General features: G+C 33.5%; 1 protein-coding gene across 2 annotated transcripts; it reads left to right on the top strand.

The window, feature by feature from the left end:
- Positions 1-15859: 15859 nt before the first annotated feature.
- LOC148605417 (uncharacterized) lies at positions 15860-24308 on the top strand. Of its 2 annotated transcripts, XM_088548518.1 has the most exons (5): positions 15860-16678; positions 17555-17608; positions 17951-17965; positions 18330-18492; positions 23987-24308. In XM_088548518.1, exons 1-5 carry the CDS (start codon positions 15915-15917, stop codon positions 24152-24154), a joined length of 1164 nt encoding a protein of 387 aa, XP_088404644.1. In that variant the 5' UTR covers positions 15860-15914; the 3' UTR covers positions 24155-24308. The 2 variants fall into 2 exon arrangements, with proteins under 2 accessions (XP_088404644.1, XP_088404645.1); XM_088548519.1 differs by lacking the exon at positions 17951-17965 and having other exon boundaries at positions 15861-16678.
- Positions 24309-24813: the final 505 nt, after the last annotated feature.

The following is a 24813-nucleotide window of genomic DNA, read 5'->3' as shown; positions in this document are numbered from 1 at the left end:
TTCATATAGCTTTTCCTGGATTGATGTTGGTAATGACCATATCTGTTGTCTCAATACTTGATGATTCTGCATGTCTGTAGTCTGTGGGTTTTATCTTGTTCTGTCTCACCAAAGGAACACATTGGAGATAGTACAACTTTCATCACTCTGTTTTAGAAGATGTTTATGTTTTGTTGTGCCGCCCTCAGTCTGAAGATTACTGTTTGTTCAGGTCTCGACATGTGGTTTTAGCTATTTTGTTATTGGTATTTACAGAACATATATTTGATGATGGTCTACATTTCTGTAGGCAGACTGGATTTTCATCCTATTATTTTCTAGCACCTCGTTTTGCTGAAATGTCAGCTCGTTAATTACCATTTACTCCACAGTGAGAGTGATCCACTTTAGCACTATTGCACGGCCTTCGATCTAAAATAACGCCTGTTCCAGTAATGGTTGCATGTAGTTTGACAAAGCCTGTCATGCAGATAAAGCATTTGTCAGGAAAACGACTGGAGTTGTGTTATTTACGGTATGTACGGAACGGATGATTGCTTCTTCTTCAGTTTTGTAGTTACAATACAAGCCTGTTGGTATTGCACCAGACTGTCCTCTTCGTTTCGATATTGGACATATATACCAGCTCCACCGTTTTTGGATGCATTTGTAGCTGATCCATCGGTTAATACTCTTATCCAATATTCTGGTGAATACTGTTCTTCTAGCATGGTCATAGTCAAAGTTTCCATAACACCCTAAGACTGTTTGTTTCAGATTTCTTGATGATAGCAATTCTCAGTTTATCTTCACAAAGGTGGTCATTGGTAAAGTTTCCCGTAACACAAAACTTGATCTTTTGATCTTTGAAGACCGCCAGATGCAAGTTGTTTCATTCTAGTATACATTGGATTGTCTTGATTACACTGCTATTTTGTGGCTTGTATCATTGCTCTTACTTAAGGGTGGTATATCCGTTTTCTCCTTCATACTTTGTATTGGTAATGACCTCATGACATCTGTAATGATTTGTAGTGCCTGCATGGTTATGAGCTATGTCTAAGGCCTAGTAATGCATTTTTGCTGTTGTCATCCATCATCAAGACTCATATTATAAATGCATGACTATTATCTCTTTGCAAGACCTTACACGTTGAAAATATAGGTCTCATTTTAAATAGATTGTGACTTTGGCGTTTCAATTTTTAATGTACGTTCTTCAGAAACTAAGTGCTTTTAAACGGCTTACGCGTGTAACACAGGCGCTATATTCTATATATCAATGGAATAGTTGCAGCTGGTTTAAAGGTACATATAACTTAGGACAGGGTTGATTTCAACGAATTTGTTTTTAAGATTTAAATTAGGAATGTGAGAACTAGTAGATTGTAGTTTCACTATTCGGGATGTCGGACATTTTTTTTGGTTTCTTGTAGGTGCTCCACGCAAACCAGTAACGCACATGAAAATTACACATTTAGTCCATAGGCCAAATAAGGAAGCTCTTCCCGCAAAAGGGGATTTTTGCAGACCTATACAGTATTTCATCAAAAACATAAGTCCAACTGTTTCACAAAATATAAATGCAGCTTTGTCAAAGAAACCAAGGGTAGGCCAGGGGACATTTTTTAAGTATTCAGCAATGAAATATTTTGCTACAATTAAGAGTACCGCAAATACTTTTTTCCATACCATGGCGTACTGGCACCAAAAAGAAAGGAAGGATATTTTCTTCACTTTTGAAGGTAGGAAAAATTGCTTACTTCCAAAAAATCAAATACAATAAAAATTTTGCCCGCTTAGTAGGGGCATAACAATTGATTTATTTGTCTAATATATGCACAAAGTGAGCAAAAGTGAAAGTTTCCGGTATCCTTAGATCAAGCAATTTTTTTTAAGGGAAAATTGCCCCATTTCCATTTTTTTTTTTTTAAATTGACAGCTTAACGTTAAAATGGTCAATTTACAGAATTTTGAAATTTTGATATAGAACGGTCTAGTTTCTTTGACGTGTGATCATATACATAAAAAAGTCAAACAATGATCGTAATTTTTATAAAATGCAACGCATACATATACTTATATATTATGTTATAAAAGTACATATACGCGTATTTCTTATTATTATTATTTTTTTTATAAATTTTGACGATAAAAATCTGTTTCACACACACACACACATCTTATCTGGTTCTCAGAAATATACAAACCAATTTAATCGAACACCTTTATTAATCTTTTCTAATGGGTAATTTCAGATTTATAAATTTTCAAGAAAATCTTCGAACTAGAATTTCTATGTTGTTTAATAGATTTGCCTTCTTCGACTGTTATTCACTTCAATTACTATTTTCGCTTACCTTTCCGGTGCATTTGGTCCATGCTCCCAGGTTTTAGTTGAGTCCGAGTTGCTCAATTTTTTTTTTTGCTTTGTATATATATTTGTTATCTTATGTTCTTGTTGTATGTGTATGTATTTTCCGGTCTGGTCTTCAAAAGTTTGAAAACGGAACTTTCAGTTGCAGCGGGCGCACATTATTGTCTAGATTGTGAACAGTTTTTTTCTGCGATCACTGCAAAGTGTTGCATGGAAAAGTAAAATCGACTCAAAAACACGCATTTCTGTCTGTAGAAGAGACAATCCCGGAAATTAAATCTAAGTGCAAGAACCATCATGATGAAACAAACAATTTCTACTGCACAACTTGTAAGGCACCAGTTTGTGGAGAATGCATCACCGGAAAGCACCATGGACATAAGTTCAAGAAAATCCAGAACATTGTCACAGAACAGAGGAAGCGAATAAAAGAAATACTGACCCCAAAGTTGGAGATGTTAACTTGTGAGATACGAGAAGCCACAGATGGAATGAGACAGTTTGAAATGGAAACAGACACATAAAAGAAAACAGAGAATCTCTGAAAGCCTTAATTTAGCCCCACTCGAATCATTTAATATCTGACGTGATGAACGTAAAGGAAAGGAAACTGACACAATTAAAGAAGATCAAAGATAATACGAAAGACTTGCTGAAGTCGGCTCAGTCTTTAGAAAAAAAGTAGAAAAATACTTGAAAAGTCAAGACCAGATGCACGCGATTCGAAAATTTGCCGATTTACAAGACCAGATCAGAACTATAGCTACAGTTCCTCAACTCCAGTTACCATCCATAGCATTCAAACGCAAAAATGTCGACGGAAATGGGAAACAAGGTCAAATGGGTGATTACATGTATCAAATAAGGTAGGCTTAGATCAACTTACAATTATTAACTTGCATTGTATATTTAGTACTCCGGTGTTGCCTTGGTTATTTGATTTTTTTTAGATAAATCTGCGACTCACAGGACGATGTGGACATATTAATCAATGAAATAGAAATAAATTTTGTGTATCGAGTCAAAAAAACACACAAAAAAAAAACACACACACATAATCAAATAATTGGTTCTAGTAAACAGTATGCCCCCTAACATTATTTCAAATTCTACTCAACATGAATCAAATGACAAAGAACGTTTGAAAATAAAGATGAAAAAAGAAATTGATGAAAGGTAATTTAGAATATTAATCCACGAGCATCTTAAAGAAGTTCAAAATGATTGTTAAAAAATATAATAAAAAAGAAGATGGAAGCATATACGGAACGAAGCCCAACCAATCTGTGCAACTATAATTGCAGTCTGTCAGTGGCCGATCAGTCATCGATCTGCCAATCTAATCCGTTAAATCGGTGATAGCTTCCAATTACATCACGTGACTGCTAATCGGTTAATATATTTTACGGATTGGTTTCTTCTGGTTTTCAATTTTTACATTTATTCACTAATTGATATGAATTAGAACGTCAATTTAATAAGTACTTTGCTTTTACATTTGGTCTTTTAAAATGAAATACAAAACGTTTTTTTTCTGGTTGAAATTTTGAATTAAAAGTAAGTTTAATACGGAACTTAATTGGATTAGTTTCAATTATTTCAAATTTTGTAATTGACATTAACTGATCATCCGTCATTTTTTTTATAACCAAATACAATCAGATCAGTCACCAGTCATCGATTATAGTATCCGTCAACAATAATTCAATCATCGGTCATTGATCTGTCTAATAGTTGTACGGATCGGTTCAAGGGTAGTATATTCGTATAAACGAGAAATTCACGAATGGAACGAAAGCATGGAAAAAAAACCATTAAGGATTAAGTTAAATTGTTATTTTCTTATATGAATGTGAATAGGGTTCAGAAAATTCATACTAACAGGACATTAAACAGTTAAATGCATTTCTCTTGGAGTCTTTCCAAAAAATGGCTGAAAATTTCGTCTCATTGGTTTGTTGTCCTTCAGTTTGATCATTTTTCAGTCATATTTATCGATTAATATAAGAGCTTGTCTGATCGCAAGAGTACTATTCCATGATTAGTGCATGGCAGGTCCTTTTTTAGATATTTTTATTCAATACCGATTGTATTATAAACATTTCTGTGATATCTTAGCTCTGCTGTAAGAACTGGATTACAGAGGTTTTATATTGTTCATTGACACCTTGGATGGACACTCATATAAAAATATTATGATATGATTATAAATTGATTATATCCAATATTCCCATCGGTGTTTTAAGATTTATTATTGAGACTTGTTTTGTGGCTCCCCGAAGTCATGGTGTCAACTTGATTTTTACCTCCCTTGGTTCACGATATTCTTCAAATATATTGTAATTTTCAACCATAAACACTTGTAGTAGTTATTGCTAAATGATATTTTAAGGAGGTAGACCTAGGATAAGGGACATCATTCTTGAAATCAGTGATATGTTTGTATCATATTTAATTGCACCAAAGCCTATAAAGTTTTCATTTGAAACTGAATGAAATCAGTCCAAGTTACTTTGATGCTTACACAAGATTGATGTAAAATGATTAATACAAACGTCCAAATGATTTGTAAGAGTTGACTCCTTTTTACCCTAGGTCTACCTCCTTAATTAAAATATAACGAGAATAGGTATGGCGTATATATCAAAGAGACAACCTCACCGAGATGAACATTTCATCCCAAGGCCACCCATTGGTCTTCAATGAACGACGAAGGTAATTCTCACACCACAGGGCAGGCTCCAACTGGTCCCAAATCATCATTATAACAGGTACTTCGAAAAATTTGCCCCTATATACTCAATATTGGTGACATGTTTGTATGTTTTAGACTTCTCTCTATACATTTATGGAAGATTTGTATATTATTTTATGCAAGTAAATGAGGTTTCTTCCGAACAAAAATGCAAACGAATGCTTAACGTGTTTAAAAGTTTTCTGTTGAAGGACTTTTCGAAAAAGGAAACCTAACGAACACAAAGGGAAATGTTTTGATGGCGGGTAAAACGATCTAGGAGGTTTCCTGCAGTTCGAAGATTTGAATCCTTTCAAAAAAATCTCTACGTTCGGAATAAAATGCAACAAACTCCAACGAATGAAAACGACCGCAAAACGAAAGCTAAAATAGACAAAACGGATTCGTGCGTTCTCTTTAGACATTACAATTGTAAACAAAGTCATTTCATTGGTCAATTCCGTATTGTGTAAGACTCACTCTTGCACTGATGTATTTTAACAAATATAAAAACTACATGTCAATCCACATATGTCAATCACCCTTTACATTTAAAGGTGATGATTAAAGGGTTGGATAATTGAACCAGCGCCAACGATTATGGCACGAATCAAGAGTATTCATAACGATTGCTAACAAACGAAAAACGAACATGTAAGCGACTGCGGAATACAAACGCAGTCTACATTTGTATTGCTAATGGGTACTAAAAAAGCCACCGTGGCAGTAAGTTGAGTTCCTATGAAACATCGAACCAATGTGAACAATACAAGATACCTTGCATTATGCGTTTTCGTAAAATGCACAAAAATATGCATATCTTTTTCAATAAACGTAGATAGCAATCTTGCAGAACTTTTCTAACTTCAGGGATCGATGGTGATGATTATTACATTTCACTTGCAGTATAATGCAAATAAATTAATCAATGGAATATAAATGTAATGTTTAGTTTATAGTTTAATAAAAGAATCAAAGAATTGGTTGAGGTAAACAGTGCACATACATGTCCTGACATAATTTCTACTTAACAGGGAGACAAATGACAAACAAATTACGAAAATAAAGATGAAAAAAGAAAGTGACGAAACTTTAAGGTAAATTAAAATACCACTCCATGAGTGATTTATAGAAATCCAGAATATAGGAAACACGGTTGTCCTGTCCGTTAAAACAAAATTGACCTTACATTTAGAGCTCGATTTATAGATAGAGTCCCACTCCATGTTTATGGCCAGACAGGACTCAGTAGTAGATTTTGTGTCTTTCACACTTGCAGGTTGTGTTGTTTTAATACTTTCTCTAATGAAGGGTAAAATAAAACCAAATTAACGAACGGATAAAATCTAGGCAATAGTAAACAAGAATAGCTTAAAAGGAAATTACGTATAACAAATGACATGCGCAATACCAAGGTAAAAACTGGAAAGGTGGAAATCCACCGCAATGAACCTGACTTGGTATAGATATTTCAGATTGGAAGATAGGTTAAACCAGGTATAATAGCGCGCACCCTGAAAATCTCGCTTCCATTATGGCTAATTATTTCCGGTATATTTTAGCACAAATGGGCAGTATCAAATTGCAACCAGTCAAAATCGGTAAAACCAGTAGTCAAAACAGTATAGAGTGCATTCTATATAATTTCTATCACTTAAGAACAAAGGTTATATGAAAAATTGAATGTTTAGTTCTGTTTACTATGGCAATTCAAACAAAATATCAAAAATGAAAATATGTAGGCTTTTAACCCATGAATCACATTTTTGTATGATTCTTAGCTGGAGTGCTATTTAACAGAATAATAGAAAAGATAAACAGAAATCACATGTATATTGCCAATATAATCATAACAAATAAATGTCGAAATATCTGGCTAGCCCTTTTCCGACATGTTAATGGCAAAGAGACAAGAACTGTATACCATGATATCCTGACCCTGGTAAGCCTCTGTTGTTTCTTTCTGTTATAAACTGCTTATTGATAATCATAATTGGTTTTACATGTAGATGAAACGTATCAATACGCATTAATGGCATTTGACAGCGAAATGGTGGTTGAACTTATGTACGATGTATCTTAAATATTAGGTATTGGTGTAATTTTTCTACGAATGGCTGTACTGCCTGTAAAATTAAGTGTGACTCATGCATTGTTGTGTGAAGCGAGCCGCACAGACGTTGAAACAGACGTCGTATCTTGCGATGAATGGAACAATCCAAAGATCGATTTGATATACGTCACAACAACAATCAGAGGATCCAATGGAATACCGGTAATGTACCACCTCAGTCTGGTCACTGGTTAACATCCAATCATATTACTTAGATTAATTCAATGAGCTAACTACACATAACTGTAAACAAATGATACAGGGCGTATTCAAGGGCAAGGGAAATACACAATCGCTGACCATATGCATCCTTGTAAACAAAATCAACACAGACAACTGTTTGACAAACATCATAGAATCTCGAGTTCGCAAATGAAGACATTAAGTTACGTTTGACCGGAAAGGGATTTTTTAAATAAAAAATTAAACAAATAATACTTCATTGAATAAAAAAAAATATAATAATTTTAGTACTCCCGAAAATCACAAATGTTTCAATCCACATCCGAGTTTCTAATCTGTATAAAAACAATCACATGATCATCTGGCGTAATATCTCTGCGAAGAATGGAACAACTTATCGTTACTTGGTTTCGATATAGAAAAGAAAGAGTGAAAAAAAAACACGCCAAATGTTACTACTACAGTTGAACATTACACTGTATGTTTAAGGTAGTAGACCTAGGGTATTGGAGGTAATCCAAATTAAAAGGATTTTTAGTCTGAAGTATTGATTAAATGTTTCAAATAGGTACATTGAGAAATATATTTTATAAGGTGGGAAAACGTTTGAAATGATACCTTTTACGGGAAATCAATATTCCTTTAGATATATTAAAATATGAAATGACCTCTGTCACGAGACAGTACGGCGAACCAATAACATTGCCAGTTTTATAACTAATTAATCCTTTGGAGTTAAAAAAAATATACCTTTTCTATAATTCCTTTTAAGACTTTAAGCTTTCTGCTTTCGTTTTGTTGCTTTGTTCAGCATATGACTCTATCCAGCATTGAACTATGTTAAGCATATAATTTGTCCCTTCGTGCAGAAAATATAAATATTTGTATGACATTAATTTGCAACTGTAATTGACTCTGACAAGCTGTGCCTGGCAATCCTCTTTCATCAATACAAGTCATCATAATTTGATACTTGGTAACCTTATTGAATACTAACATGATTTTAACCATAACGATTAATTATCAAAAAAATATTTTAATGCCTTATCCTGTTATCATTAAAACATTAAAAAAAAACTACACGGTAAACTTTGATTACTCTTTCTGAAAATGTGTTTACTGATTTAGCATATGAATAGTCCATATAATATCAGTTTTGTGCGAAAATTGAATTATGATTTTATTGGGCAAAATAGTTTTTATATAAACCAACAGCCAAAAATGAATCCCCTTTTTTGTTATTTTGATAAATTAAAAGCCTAGTATGTCTTCTACAAAATGGGAAGAATAAAATTCGATATTCTGATATATTAATCCGTTAAAAGTGTATTTGACTTAATATTCAGTTATTTTTTTTTAAATATATTGTCAAAATGATCCTAAAATACCAGGTATGGTTCCGTTTGGCCAATTATTCAGATTTCCAAAAATAGCAATATTTTAGTTCTCATTGTTCAAAATCTGCACGGTGAATTTTCTTTAAAATTTGACAAATGTTGCCCCACAATTAGGGCAATATCATGTACAAATTTAAAGAAAATTGAATTATGGGAACAATTTAGGGGTACCCCAGGTCTACTACCTTAAGCATCCTATTGCCTTGCCGAATTCCATAAACCGTTATTTTGTTTGCTGCCTGCCAAATAGCCACTTCAAATTTTGGAGTTTTGACGTCAAAAAACTCTCTTGTTGTAATAAAGTTTTAATTTCCAGGAAACTGTTTTCGACAATGTTTAGTTCGGGGCTGTAGCGAGGTAAAAATATGTAACCAATACCCATCTGAATAAAAAAAAAATACTGACACGAATTTCTCAGTTGAAGCGATGTATGGCAGTTATCAAAAATGACAAGATACCCTTGCTCCAGAGCTGAAAATCTATTTTCAGAAACACTGTTTGGTGCCTCTCGAAAGAAATCAACAAATGTATATCCGTATTCGATGCCCCATCTACAAAGTTAAAATGATTAATACCATTTATAGATACTATCAAATTGGGTTTTCGGTTAGTCTTCCTACTTCAAGACATCTTTCACCAGCCTGACTGTGGTCGCAGTTTCTAAAAAGAAGGGATCATTGTTCTTACGTTGATACTCAAAAAAGTTTGTTCCTTATTTTACCACGGTTGACAACATTCAACCTAAATTACGTTAAAACTGTGTTAAGTTCACCAGCAGAAGGTTAATAATATGAACGTTTGAAAATGTATCCTAGTAATATGTGCTTTTGTTCTTTCTTTTTTTATATCGAAATAATGTAACGTTAAGTTTCGTTTTTCACGAAGATATTACGCGGAATGATTCAGTGACTGTTTTTATATGGATTATAAACTCGACAGTGGATTGAATCATTTGTAATTTTCGCGAGTACTAACATTATTGATTTTGTTCATTCAATAGAGTATTAATTGTTTAAGTTTTTTTTATTTGAAAAATCCTTTCCCAATCCTTCTAAAATGTTCGTGTCTTGATTGTCGCTTCGAACTCGAGATTATCCGTATATTATGTCTATCAAACTGTTGTTTACGTTGATTTTGTTATATTGGATGTATATGGTTTTCCCTATCCTTAAATTAGTTTACAGTTATGTGTAGACTATAATTAGCTTAACCAATATGATTGGATGTTAACCGATGACCAGACCGACGTGGTACTTTCTCGGCATTTGATTGGGTTCTTTGATTGTTGTTGTGACGCATATCAAATCTATCTTCGAAGTACGATGCAAATACGATGTCTGTATGAACGTCTGCGCAGCGCATTTCATGCAAGAATGCAATAGCCACACTTAACTTTTAGAGGTTGTGATTATTGTAACTATTGTTGGTTTATATAGAAGAGTTATTATAACAGCCATGAGTACTTGTAGTAACTACATAAATGTATTCCGCAGGAATTATCTCCCAACTTCCTAGACCATTTGGGACAGGGCTACGAAGTTAATTTTGAAAGATGGCTATACTAAATCATATCTGAATTTCTTTTGTTCATTTTTTTTATCTTATATATGTAAATATGCAGCTTCAGACGTCTCTGACAAAATTATTACATTGGCTTTGGACACAGGTTTCCACTAAATTTACAGGGATTGTGGTTGACTTTTCCTGGAGTCGTTGATAAAAAATCAAATGATGTTAAATATATTCCGAAGTACTTGTTTATTTAACTGGAATCTAACATAAACTAAGTCTGATCAAAGCAAATAGCATATTGATATGTATTATCTATGTATTTTGCAGTTGTCTTTTATAAGTACTTTTGTCAAGAATAACGCTACAAAGTCCACAATGTCTGCTCTGCAGTGACAAAATATAAATTCTTGTGGTCACTTATCTGCTATGAATAGTTAAGAAAATAATATATTATTATTGCGTAAGGTTTTCCATATTGGCTTAGTTATTGGTCCGAGGGTAGCCATATTGGATGGGGAGAAGCCGAAGTCCAATATTTCTAGCCGAGGACCAATAACTTGGCCAATATAGAAACATTACGCAATTAAACTTTTATTGACTAACTAGTCTAATACGCTAGTCAAATATGGATTTTAACCAGTCCAATATGACGTACTGGACGGGTAAAAGCCGTATTGGATGGCTAAATCTCGTACTGGACTGCTAAATCCATATTGGACAGCCATATCCCGTATTGACGCACTTTTGTATTTTGTATTGTACTGGCAACTTTGATCATATTTAGGCCAATACTCGAACGTTAGTCAATAAAATTAATTATTATTCACGGAATGATTAAGTTTTCACAAGTAGATAAAAATGATACAAGAAATCTGTGAGCGATGGCTATATAGTAATACCCCCGCTTTCATTCGCGATGTAAGGAAATTAAACAAAGTCCTCGGTAAACAGGAAGTTGTCGATTTTATTTTAATGAAAATGAATCCCACCATATAGCATACCTTCAGAAAGAATGTGGATAGATTTCAAGCTTCTGTGATGAGTAGTTGCTGAAAAAAAATGTGACGATAATTTTAACTTTCAAAAAAAAAAAAAACAAACAAACAAACAAACAAAAAAACATAAAGTGTAAAAATATACAAAGTCCTCGGTTAATAGGAATTTGTTGTAGAATTCCCGCCCCGGCAAAAAAAAATCCAAACATATGACATAATAACCTGAAGAATGTGCTAAAATTTCAAGCCGCTGTGACGATTAGTGCAACGAAAATTTCAATTTTCAAACATAGTAATACAAAAATAAACAAAGTCCTCGGTATATAGGAAATTATCGTAAAGTTTTACGGAAACACGGACACACGGACAAGGGTAAAACAGTATACCCCGCTCGGAGCAGGGGTATAATATGTGTGACTTGTTCTAAACTGTAAACTAGACTTTCAAAATAACTTCTTAAGCTATTACATCGGCTCCTTTTATTTGATTTTCAAATTAAAAAATCAGTACAGAAACAGGAAGGCACCTACGAAAGAAAAAATGTCAAAGTACAGAGGCTGTGAGTGAATAAAAAAAGTTGCACAAGTCTGTCATTCTTTGTGAAAATTAATTCCAAATCATCTTCCGAATACACAGAAGATGTTGACATAATTGACAACATATTTCTCTAGTGTGGTGGACGCGTTTTAAACAAACGGTCGGCATTCCAGTTGGTACAAATTGTGCTCCTCTACATGCTGACATATTCTTTCACTCTTATGAGGCTGACTTTATAGCTGATCTGATCCGAAAGAAAGAATATCGTTTAGCTAGATCCTTTAATCTCGGTTTCCGCTATATAGATGACGTATTATCTTTAAACAGTCCTAATTTCGGGGATTTGAAACATCACATCCACCCCAAAGAACTTGAGATAAAGAATACTACAGACACTGTGAAGTCAGCCTCATATCTTGACCTACACTTAGAGATCAATAGTAAAGGAAAACTATTGACCAAACTTTACGACAAACGTGATGACTTTTCATTCCAAATTGTCAACTTTCCTTTCATCTGTGGCAAAATCCCTTCAGCACCTGCGTATGGAGTTTTCATATCAGAACTCATACCGAAACTACGAAGACTTTTGCTACAAATTTGAAATCATCACTACAGAAGTTTTATGGCCGCCATCATGAACTCGTGGATCGTTATGGTGTATCCATCTGCTACATGGAAACTGATTTGTTCATCGTGTCATAGTTTTCCTTTCCTCTTTCGTCTACCCCGGACTTAACTTTTTATGAGCAACTCGGCGGGTGTTTCTAGAAAAGCAGAGGACTCTTACCCTACCGGTGCACCTGGTCCATGCTCCCAGTTTTTAGAGGAGTCCGAGTTGCTCATTTGCTTTTGTTACTTTGTATGTATGATTTTATTTACTTTATGTTCTTTGTTGTGTATGTCTGTTTTCCATGTCTGGTCTTTGTCCCTGGATTACATTACATTCTTTTGATTACCGCTATAACCTTGGTTCCCTTGATTACTCTTTGAAACATTATTTACATACACAAGCAAGGCTGTTAAAATGAGTCATTAGTTATACTGGATTCTTCAAAAAACTATTTGAACTTACAATTTGTAACAGAAAGCAAGATTTGTCATTTAAGACTATGTAAATTTTGATTATGTAAAGATTGTACCTTCCCCTTTTCTTGCTGTGCATTGTGTGGGAAATATTTTAATTAATGAAATTAATAAGAATTGATTGACTGATTACGGTTTAACATCCTATCGCTGACATTTCATGCATTCAAATAGACCCTTCTTTGTGCAAGTCCGACATAGTGAGTCGGACCTTCAATTTGCCCGCTCACAGATGAAGCAGCTTTAGGTATGAAAATAATGAAAAATGAAATACTGCATGGTTAGCGGAGAAGCAGTGACTACCAGGTGGGGTTCGGTGAAGGATCGAACTCAGGATCTCCGTTACTCATGGTAAGCACACTTTCCTGAAACCGCCAAGGTGATAAATAATATATCAACAGCATGCTTTATTAAAATGCAATTAAATGTGTGTTTCAGTAGCTGTCAGCATTTAACATTTTTTTGTTGTTCAAGTGTGCATAATTAGAATGTTTAAATTCGACTCAAATGAATTCTATCAACTATAATTATATCATCAATATAAACGGTTAAAATTTACTGATGTTTCTTGTGCTTCTCTACAGAAAGACAGACAGACGGACAGAAAGACAAATCCCTGTTGTGCCGTGTTTAATATTTTCTTAATTAGTACAATAGGTAAAACACAAAAAGCACGCATATGTATAATTCATTGTTGAAAAACATATCATTACTTTTCCTTTAGCAAAAACTAATGAATATAAAAGTTACGAAGTTTAGAGATATATAAATGAGAAAAAAAAAGCAAAACAAATGACACCTTTTTCAATTAAAACTAGTAATTGCTAATTGCACTAAATTGATATAGGAAAGTTTGAAATAAATGCATCTGTATATAAGTGTTAACTCTCCCGCCCTCAGCCGGAGACTCTTGGTATTTTAAATACTTTCCTACTGTCTTGTCCGTCTCCCGACAAGAGCTTCAGTCCTGCGGCTTTCGGAATTTTCGGTATTCGTCGGTCGCAATGATTGAGAGAAAAGGAAAGTCATGAAGCTCAGAAATGACACGCTTCAGTTTTGGATCAAAATTACAGTTTTTTTTTCTAAATACCAATTAAGTGTTGTAATGTTCGAAATTTATCTAGCATAAATTCTAGCGTAGTTTTTAATAATAAGATACGTCGTGAAATTGACGCTGCATTAAATCTCCCTCTTTTGGAAAATTTTAAAGGGGGAGGTCGACTTCTATTGATTTCCGAACATAAATTCCTACGAAATGGTATGCTCTAGTGTCATTTCTTAAAATCAGGTTCAAAAACTATTTTCGTTTAAATGTCACGTGGATATTCTTACCACAAAACCTCAAAATGTTCGCGGCAAGGCTACCTTTATATAACATATCAATTCACAATGTATTGTTGCGCCTCTCCAAATCTACGACCTTGCCTTTGTTTTTCACGATTAGACATATCTTAACAAATACTGAAACTACATGTAGATATTTACGCATGACTGTTGAGAATTTACATGTACATCTATGCACTTCATGAATGGTGTGGCAAAGTAATTCGTCAGGTAACAGCACCAGCTTTGATATAAATACGGATCAGCGTTGGCATATTTAAAAAAAATCAAGTGGCAGGATTTTATGCAATACAAAAATGCGTAAAAATTAAACAAACATTTTGCATATAAACTTTGCAATATCGAATACATGCAGGGACATGTTTGATACGTGTACATTATACATACATTGTATACATGTACTGGAGATATTTTTTCCGGAGAGAGAAAGCAGTCTTGACTGAAGATAAGACAAATAAACGCAGCTTGTTTTTTTTTTCATGCAAAATTAAGAATCAGGAGAGAGTTAAATCTTTATTTGCGTTTGATATTAAAACAGTGTTTCCAGTTTTGCCCGGATCATAGTAGGGAATGGACTGTGTTGCTACATGTATTACAAACAAAATTATCTTTAGAGAGTGTGGTACTGGTTTCTATACACTAATGCTCATACATGTACCAGCTTAATAATTACTTTTGCAGGATAGCGCATCAACCATATTGAGGGAAAAAAACAAACTGTGAATAAAAAATATTTATGTTTTTATCATATCTTCAGAAATTTATTAGTACGAACAATTCGTAACAAAACATGTACTATCTTTAAAAAAAATGTAGCCGACGCATATTCTCGCTTTGTTAATACCCAAATCTGATTAATATTTTTCATGGTGAACTGTGTGATCTTTGTACTAGATTTGTCCAATTTCAAAATTTGAACCTTTAGGTTTAGGTCGTTCATAAATTCAGAGAAGTGCATTGCTTTCACTTTCGGTACCAAAATATGGCGGGAATTCCCAGGGCCTTTATAAACCTGACACAATCGCATCCCATTGGTTACTAAATTTTGTGAAAGAATTGACCAATGATGTAATCTTTGACATTTCCCTTTCGAATGATACCTAAATAAAACCGTCTCTCGATCCCCAAGTTATATAGACATTTGTTTTGACCCTAGTCCACGACGTCATTATCGGCTGTTACTGATATTCCAAATATTTAAAAATATAACTTTGAAGTTACATTACAGTTCTCAAATATCAAAGATTTCGAGGGCTCAGATATAATCTCTGGGCATAGGTCTGTCTGTCGGTCTGTCTGTCGGAAGGACTGTTCTTAAATTGGCCATAAAATAATCTAATTTTGCCTCCATATTAACTGTATTAGACTAGGGTGAAAAGTGCACTGAAGATCTATTTGGATTCAAAGAACTTAGATAACAAATATAACTAATGCTGTTAATTTTAAGTAAAAATTAGTAGCAGGGACATGTATGTATTAATTGAAAGAAAAAATAATAACTTCGCCAAATACTATAGATGTATATAAACAAACATGTCGATACACAATTTATTACAATATTTATTCATAAATACTTACACTACGCTTTAAATATCTTGTTACTAATAATATCGTTATATACAGTGTATGTACAGTGTGTGTTAGTATATGTCTAAAGATGGCACAGGTACCTTTGAGGCCTTGCGTCTGTGACCAAGCACCGGGGGCACATTATTGTTTAGATTGTGAACAGTATTTTTGTGATCACTGCAAAACTTTGCACGGGAAAGTAAAATCGTCCAAAAATCACGTATTCCAGTCTGCCGAAGAGACAATTCCGGAGGTAAAATCTAAATGCGAGGACCATGAGGAAATATACAATTTCTACTGCACAACTTGTAGTGCACCAGTGTGTGGTGATTGTATCACCGGGAAGCATCATGGACATAAGTTCAAGAAAATCCAGGACATTGTCACAGAACAGAGAAAACGAACAAAAGAAATATTGACCCCGAAGTTGGAGATGTTTATTTGTAAAGTACGAGAAATCACTGAAGTAATACGAAAGTTTGAATCTGAAACAGGCACTGTGATTAAACAAATAAAAGAAGACAGAGACTCACTGATAGCCTTAATTAAATCACACTCAGATCAATTAATATCTGACGTTATGGACAAAAAAGAAAAGGAACTAACCAAATTAAAGAGGATCGAGGATAAAACGAAAGATATGCTTAAGGTGGCAGAGTCCTCAGAAAAAAGTTGGGAAGAGCTCGAAAAATCTCGACCAGATGCAACTTTGATCCGAAAATTCGACGATTTACAGGACCAGATCGAAAATCTTCCTGTATTGTCTGGGCTCCAGTTGACCTCTATAACATATGAACGGAAAAGTATTGACAAAAAGGAGATTTCAGCTTTAATAGGAGATTATGAAGTAAGGTAAGTGGGGATTAGTTGTATTTTTAGACAAAATGTTTTACTTACTTTTTAATTGTATATCATTTTTAAACAGTGGTTCTCATGTGAGTATTATAACTAGGCACTGGATACATGTAGGCGTACACTAAAAATTAGCGAATATATTACGTTTACATCAAAGTAAGACGAGACATAATGTCTATTTATCCTGGATGATAGTTTTAATCATTATAAAATTTAAAGTTAGTAATAGGTAAATCCTTAATGCATAACCTTGAAAGGCCTTTTTATCCCTTTTCTATTGCGTTCGAGCATCACACCGTTCTGCGAAAATAAAATGTTAAATGTTTGAGATGTTTTATGGATTTATGCAAAGCATCTTCTTTCTATGCTGAATTTCTGTGGGTGACATATATTCTATATTTTAAATAGTAAGGAATAGTCGTTTTTCATATTTAGGAAATGCAAGCCATTTTACCATTTTTTTCAAAGGGACGTAACCCACCAATACCCGAAAACCTGGTAGGCGGTCTCATTGGGGAAAGGGACAACTAAACATTTTTCTTGGAAACTTTAAATATTTTCACTTTTCTGGGAAGTACCTGAATGGTTTGAAATAAGTTATTTAAAAGTATCCAAGTACTTACCGCGGCCCCAGTGAATTGAATATTTAAATTTGAAGTCTACTGCAGTCCATTGCTCCAATTTGACGGTAAACTAGTCTGTCGGATGACACATTTGTAGAAGGTACTCTCCTTTGCTTAAAACCTAAAACAAAAAAAAACAAAAACAAAAACAAAACAAAAATACGAAGTCAAAGTCGGGAATATGAAAACAGGACTGTTTCATGGTTTATGAAATGAAAACATTATAATATTTTTATTTTCTACCCATCAGAGAGACAAAGGAGACAGCTATGGAAATTGAGAAGATTAGAAAAAGTGATGAGCGGTATTATTTTTACTCTATTATAATATAGATAGAAATAATTGATCAAAATTAATATTTCTTGTGTAAAAAAAATTCGATAATTCAGTTCGATAATTTTACTTTCGGGCTATCTCCTGCAAAAACGTTACACCACGAATATCAATTCGCCTTTCACAAAATTTAAAAAATGAATGGAAATAAATGATGGAGTAAATCTTTAAAATGAATAGAACAATTTATGTCGTTAAATTTAGACATCCTTCGTCATTCGTGATAGTTGTTTGGTTGTTTAAATTTTAAATTATCTTATTATATTAGAAATATCAATCCTCTCTTAAATGGGATTATACATTTATTTTTCAGGGAACCGATATCGTTGTATGTTTTCTGGGACTGAGGGTGCACTATACAGTTACATTAATGCGCAGTGTTTCGCACACCAAGCTACCCCCGTCAAATTTGTAAAACTTAAAATTAAAAGTTGAAATTTGGTGGATATTTTGTTTAAATGTAGTTAAGCATTTATACATAGATGTAATATATGTTATGGTAAACAGGTGTAATTTAAATGAAGAATGGTATCCGGAACGTTTCAGTCCCCTGCCGTATTAGATTCTCGCCTCCGCATCAGGTGGCTGATTTTCAAAATACCTTATTTCGCACGAATATTTGGAACTAGCAAATAGTTAGCTATTTTTGATGAGGAACAAATCGTTATAGATTGTGTCTTGTAATTTTACAGAGAGGAGTCAATAGCTTCAGCACTGGCAATTGTCATGTGCTATGACGACAAAGCGAAACGATGGCACCCTGCTGGCGATAGCACTGGTATATCTAAAGTTCAACTTTACAAGAGCACAAGTAACAAATATAGATTTGTTGGAATACGGAAAGAAGATAAGAAGGTTTGTGTTATAGATTTTTAATTTGTTTTCCGTCGACCAGAACTTTAATCATGACTTAATCGCTTAAATTAAAGTTCATTCGGTTTTTAGCTGAAAAGAGCTTGATATTTTGTCTGTTACTTATTGTGTCGAATCTAAATAAAGTTTTCCTGTTCGTACTCTTACTCGAATGACTCGACCAATAGACCCATTTTTGGTAAGTTGGTGAGCATGCTCAATATACACTTCCGCGAGGTAGGGCTTGGGTAGAACAAAAGAATTTTCTAGGCGGAAGTGTATATTGTGCATGCTGTACGCATGCTCATCGACTACCCCAACGTTAGCACAAAAGGGTCTATTTAAAATGTGCCCATCAATTCATTCATTGATAGAATTAAATGATACACATTTAAGATCATGAAGGAGAAAAAGTAGAAAAACCGTCGATCATCAACATGATTGTGAAAGATTTTTAATACATTTAGTACTCCTAATCAAGGCACACGTTTTGCAGTAATATTTAAATGTATATGTGATTGGTTGTAGAGTTTTATGAAAAAAGAATTCCGATCCATCTTGTTCTAACTGAATGCAGGTTTATAGAGAATAATACACGGCATAATTTGTATCAGATGCGTATTTTCTTATGATTTTGATTCGGATTTTGGTATGTAATATACACTTTGTCATGCGCATAAACAATATACAAACTTTTCGCTAACTAGAGATGTCCTTTTAGGCATGCGATAAAAGTTCAGCCTAGCGATACAAGGGTGTAATAAATATAAAGAACTCCACTGAACGCAGCACGATATTACCGCCTTCTATTAGGTTTTGACACACTTAAACGTTAGGATTGAGTAAAAACTAGTATTGACAAAATATTGCGCATATCATGATCGTATAAATCGAGATACTTTTAAAAGCAAGGAAATAAAAAATCTCGTAATGCGACGTGGTAGTTAGAGCTATAACTGCTCAATATCCACTGAGACTCGATCAATGTGTATTGTAGAATATATCATGACTTGTGATACTCAAACATACATATGATCTTAGACATCTAACAGTATGTGGTACAGACCATTTTCTTTTCCAAGGGGGGTGGGCAGGTATTTTATGTCAATTTAGAAGCAGCAACCGGAGTTTAAAAAATATTTAAAAATCTACACTGTTAAGTAACGGGGGAATGTTCTATCATTAATTTTTCCCTGTCCATGACTGAGTAAAAATTCATTTATTTGCTCAAATTTGGAATAAATAACACCTCCCCCATGTGAACTTCCCATGATGACAGTTTATGTAGTTGAAGTTAAAAATGCTTTTGCCTGTGTCACAAGCAGTGAAAGTAGTTGAAGATACCCCTCGACTCCGTTTGGTTATCCGCTTGTTACGCTGTGTGACGAAGTGTCTTTCATGGTATTAGACTTTAACACAACAATTTTATACAAAACCTAATATCATTAGTAATGTACGGGGCGCCGAAAGGGTCTCGTGTGGTTTTGTACTCAAAATTCAATTTTGTAAAGACCAAAGTGAATTTTGTCAACAATAATGAATTCAGATTATCAAAATTTATAACATACTACAAATTTTCCATTTTGAGTCACAAAAGTCAATTCTGAGTCACAAAAATCAATTTTGTGAGACAAAAGTATTTTGTGTCACAAAATTCACAAAATTCAATTTTGTGAGACAAAACTGAACTTTCATAAAAGACAATTGTGAATGCAAATTAGTTTACAGTTAGTTCAAGGTTTCTCATTGGATATAGTAACCGTGGGTCTCGCAGATGCAGGTTTCCGATTACATCGAGCAACGCCGGACGGTTAAAGGCCGTTTTAAGTGAAATTAAAAATAAATCTTTTAATTTATTTTTTACAGTAAAATTTTTTTGAAATGACTAAAATTGCTACTATACGTGTTCTATGAGGTTTGTTTGATTGAGCTGGTTATAAAATTCGCGATTTTTCTACGAATCTCCGAAACAGAGGTTGGTAGCTCCTTACTCCTCTGTTTCGGAGATTGTTATTCTATTACGACTTATAGGGATTTTCCATGGTGAATCACGCGATCATTTCCTGACATCTTTCAACTCAACTATAAAATGCTTTTGCCCGACCTATTCATCGCAACCAAATTTGTTAAAATTTGACAAGATGATTTGCATTAATGTGTTTGTCCCAAATTTTGTTGGAAAAAAGAAATGAATCATCAGATTAGCCAATAAAATCATATTAAATTTGTTAATCTGTTAAAAGATATAGTACGTTTCTAACTTTCGTTTCCCATTTGTTTACAAGATCACATGTACGTGACACAGTGGGTATCGGATATTTCTTTCACCTATGTGCTTTATTATAACCGTGCACATTCGTACCTTGTTCACTGTATTGCAGTGAATGCTTTGACGTAGGGTACGGTGTTATTGTCACTTTTGGTAACGTCGAAATCGGCAAATTTCGACGCCTTTTTTGTATTGCGACGTACATCGTTCTATAATTGTTACATGTAAGAAGAAATGTGCTTATTTAATGTTTTACATAAAATAACACACACGACATGCTAAATTATTTAATTATCCGACTCGATATTAATTTTTCGCACGTTTTGGTCAATTGAAATAACCAGATGATATGGTATATAGTTTGGCATCAACCATTTAAAATGATTTGAAGGAAATTTTATCCTATGAAAAAAATGTTAGAATTATGAAAACAAATTTCGTGATGCTCTAAAAAAAGTAAAGCCTCCTCACTAAAACGGAAAGCCAACAAACCTACAAGCAAAAAAGTCAGTAACATCCCCCCTCCGAATATCAAATTGTGGAAGCGTATAAAGTGAATTGATTTTTATGTAGATGTATGTTGATATTTCCGAATACATGTACTCGTTCCAGAATTCTAAGGTCTGTTACTAAACATAAAACATAGCTAAACATTTCGAGACAACAAAACCTTGGTAAAGCTCCCTCTTTGAGAAAATTTGACAGCGAAATCTCCCGTTTTTATTATACGACGTTAAAAACTTGCGGTCGTATAATGTTATGGCGAGTCGTCGTGGTCGGCGGCGACGTCGTCGTCCGCGTCGTCGTGGTCTGGGGACAATTCGTTTCCGTGCGATAACGTTAGTTGTGGTTGACGAATTGTTCTGAAATGTTGATATGATTTTACCAACAACTAAGAAGATTCCTATCTAATTTGGACTTTGTTGCCCCAGTCACTTCAGAAAAAGGGGTCAAAAATGGTAAAAATACGTGTTTTATTAAAACCCAAGTAGATTCTTATTTTTTTTTATTTTAATCATTTTATTTTTAATGTGTTCTTTATTTAATTCGGGTAAACACATGTACAGCAAATTTTATGTTTTGGACCGTTTTCAAGATATAGGGGGTAAAATTTGGGCAACGCCTAAAAATGTTTTCATAACTTTTTTTTCGAATTTTTTTTTTTTATTTAATTAGATTCTTCATTTGGTTCCTCATTAATAATCCTTCCTGCATTTTTCAATCATATTTCGGATATCTCTTACGGTTTTCTAGTTATAAGGGGCCAAAAAGGCCACACCAGATTAAACCATTTTTTTTGTTTTTGGTCAGATTTAAAAACAAAATTCAAAAAAAATATTTTTGCAATATTTGTACAGCTTATTATATCTTATAGCTAAAATAATTGTCAAGAGGTAATTAAGAAGATCATGAAATACGTTGATTTTAAACTATTTCACTAGCGAATGTGCAAACGCTGATCCCGATTTCACCAGGACATTATTGCATATCAATAGACAGGATTGCGCGCAAGGGGCGAGTGGCTTTCTTTTTTCTTTTGAATATTTCTTTCATTATTTTATCAGATTCGCTAAAATCGTATTTATTTTTATTCATTACATCCACAGTGATTTAATTTAATCTAGTATCGTAACTTTTCTATACTTTTTATTGTTTTTTAAATTGACGTTTTAAAAAGAGTTTTAGTCGCAAAACAGAACATTACTTTGGAAACGTCAAAAAAGAGCTTTGTGACAACTCAACACCATTTGCCTTTTTGAACAGTTCGTTCGAATTTAGCATGGTGCACGCGTTAATAAATAAAATATACACATTTTAGATGTTGTGACATTTTGGTTAGACACAGACAAAATGCTGCGCTAAAATACATGTTCAACCAAATACCATTATTGTTAGAATATACTATCTGCAGCATACATACATGTAAAACTCCAAATTTCATAGTTATTAGTTCACTCGAAGCTAACGAAAAAAAAAACTTTTGATGAAGTCCGGGTAGCACGCAACGTGTAGAAAACGTCGGGAAAAAGACAACGTGACATCACAACATACGTGCGTATTTATCTACTATTAGACAATAAAACTCATTATTATTTAGAATAAATATGATATTCTGAATATTTATACAGTCCTTTAAGCGTGAATACACTTTGGTAAAAATGGTATTCGTTGTTATATTTTACAACCGTAAACAAGAAAGTAGCCAATGGCCAATGTCGAAAAAAATAAGATTTGTGACATAATTGAAATACGGACAAAAAGGCTTTTAACTAAAAGACTTATTGAACATTATATATTCATTGGGGTTATGTAATAAATTGTCAATATTGTCAATAATAGTCCCGATTAAAAAATAATGCTTTTTGCATAACTTCAAAAAAAAATGTCTAATATATTGTCTTCAAATCGATTTCTTTCCATTTTTACAATGTCCACATCAATGGGGAGACATTTGTGATATTGTAATACGCTTTGATCTTATCATTACGTCATGAAAAATATCACGTCGTCTTTCCAAAAAAGTTAGTTTTATCAAAATACACCAAGAAACAACTCAGATGTATTGGTGAATTGGAAAGCAAGCATTTCTTAATGTTACCCGTCCACATATGAAAATGGACGTTCTTGTGATCGAAAAGTGCTTTCCCTCCACAATTAATGGCATCTTTCAAAGATTTATGATTATAATCCTACAACAATAACCATTTTCGAACATTTTAATATCTATATTGCCTTTGATAACTCCACATTCTAATAGCAACATTTAAGTTTTCGTAACCAGTCCCGGTTCTGTCGAATGTGACACCAACAACGTTAACGTACGCAACGTCTTTAAGTTTGTAATACATGTGTACATGGTGCTGCACATTTTGAATTCATTTGCATATCCAAAGGATTCTGTAAACTAATTTGCATACAAAATTGACTTTTGTGACACAAAATTGAATTTTGTCTCACAGAATTGAATTTTATCGCACAGAATTGAAATTTGTGACACAGAATTGAATTTTGTCTCGAAAATGAATTTCGTCATTACAAAATTGAAGTGATCATAAAACAAGTCTGTGTAACATTGTTTTGTACGACAAAAAAAGTTTTTGTTGTGACGGAATTCAACTACTCACGCATAAGGATCATGATTTGAACAAAAACTGTAGTATAAGCAAACAAGAATTAACGAGGCTGTATAAAACGTTTGTATAAATTCATAGTAAAAATTTATTTTAGGTCGTATTAAATACCTATATTTCTAAAACACTGAAATACAGTATGGCCACAAACACATTTCACCAGTTTCGAGTGCCTGGACAAGTATATGGATTAAACTTCAGTGACAAAGAGAGTGCATTTAAGTTTGGCCAAGTAGTTCAAACTTCTGTGAAGGAAATGAAGTAAACGATAATTGTAGAAAGGAATTTCAACACGTGGAAATGTCATTGCTTTGAAGATTGAGTGTGAATAGCAGAAAACGAAATAAACACGTAATATCACGCTGTAGTTACATTTTGTACTTTGTGTAGATATTAAAACATAATTTATACAACTGGTACACATCTTATTAACAAATTTCCATTATATTTTCATACTTTTTACCAAGCTTTGATGTATTTACACCAAAGAGAAACCCTATGACAAACGCGACGATTTCTTTATGTAGTAGCATTCAATAATCCAAACGCATATACGCTTTGCTTGCAGAAATTGCGACTTTCAAGATGATTTTCTAGATTGGGACCACGGACTTACGCAAAGGCTTCTGGGACAAGGACCTATTGCCATATATTTAAAAAAAGTCTTTATTTTAGTATTTATCATTTCGGTAATATTATTTTAACCCTTTAAGCCTTTCGACTGACAACCAAATTTTATCCACCCCCTTTTCTCATTCAGAGGACAATGTTTTTTGGAAAGATGTTAGTGAACGACACAGAACAGATCACTCATAAGTGAGTGGAAAATTGTCCTGTTCTAATTTCGACAATGAAATAACAGGTTAAAAAATCCTCAAATATACACACAAACAGATATTAAGGTTGTGACCCCTTATATCATCA

Source organism: Perna viridis, chromosome 10 (assembly GCF_037379345.1).
Source record: "Perna viridis isolate PV_CMFRI_1.1 ecotype Kerala chromosome 10, ASM3737934v1, whole genome shotgun sequence".
NCBI lineage: Eukaryota > Metazoa > Mollusca > Bivalvia > Mytilida > Mytilidae > Perna > Perna viridis.
This window is presented reverse-complemented; position numbering and strand designations above follow the sequence as displayed.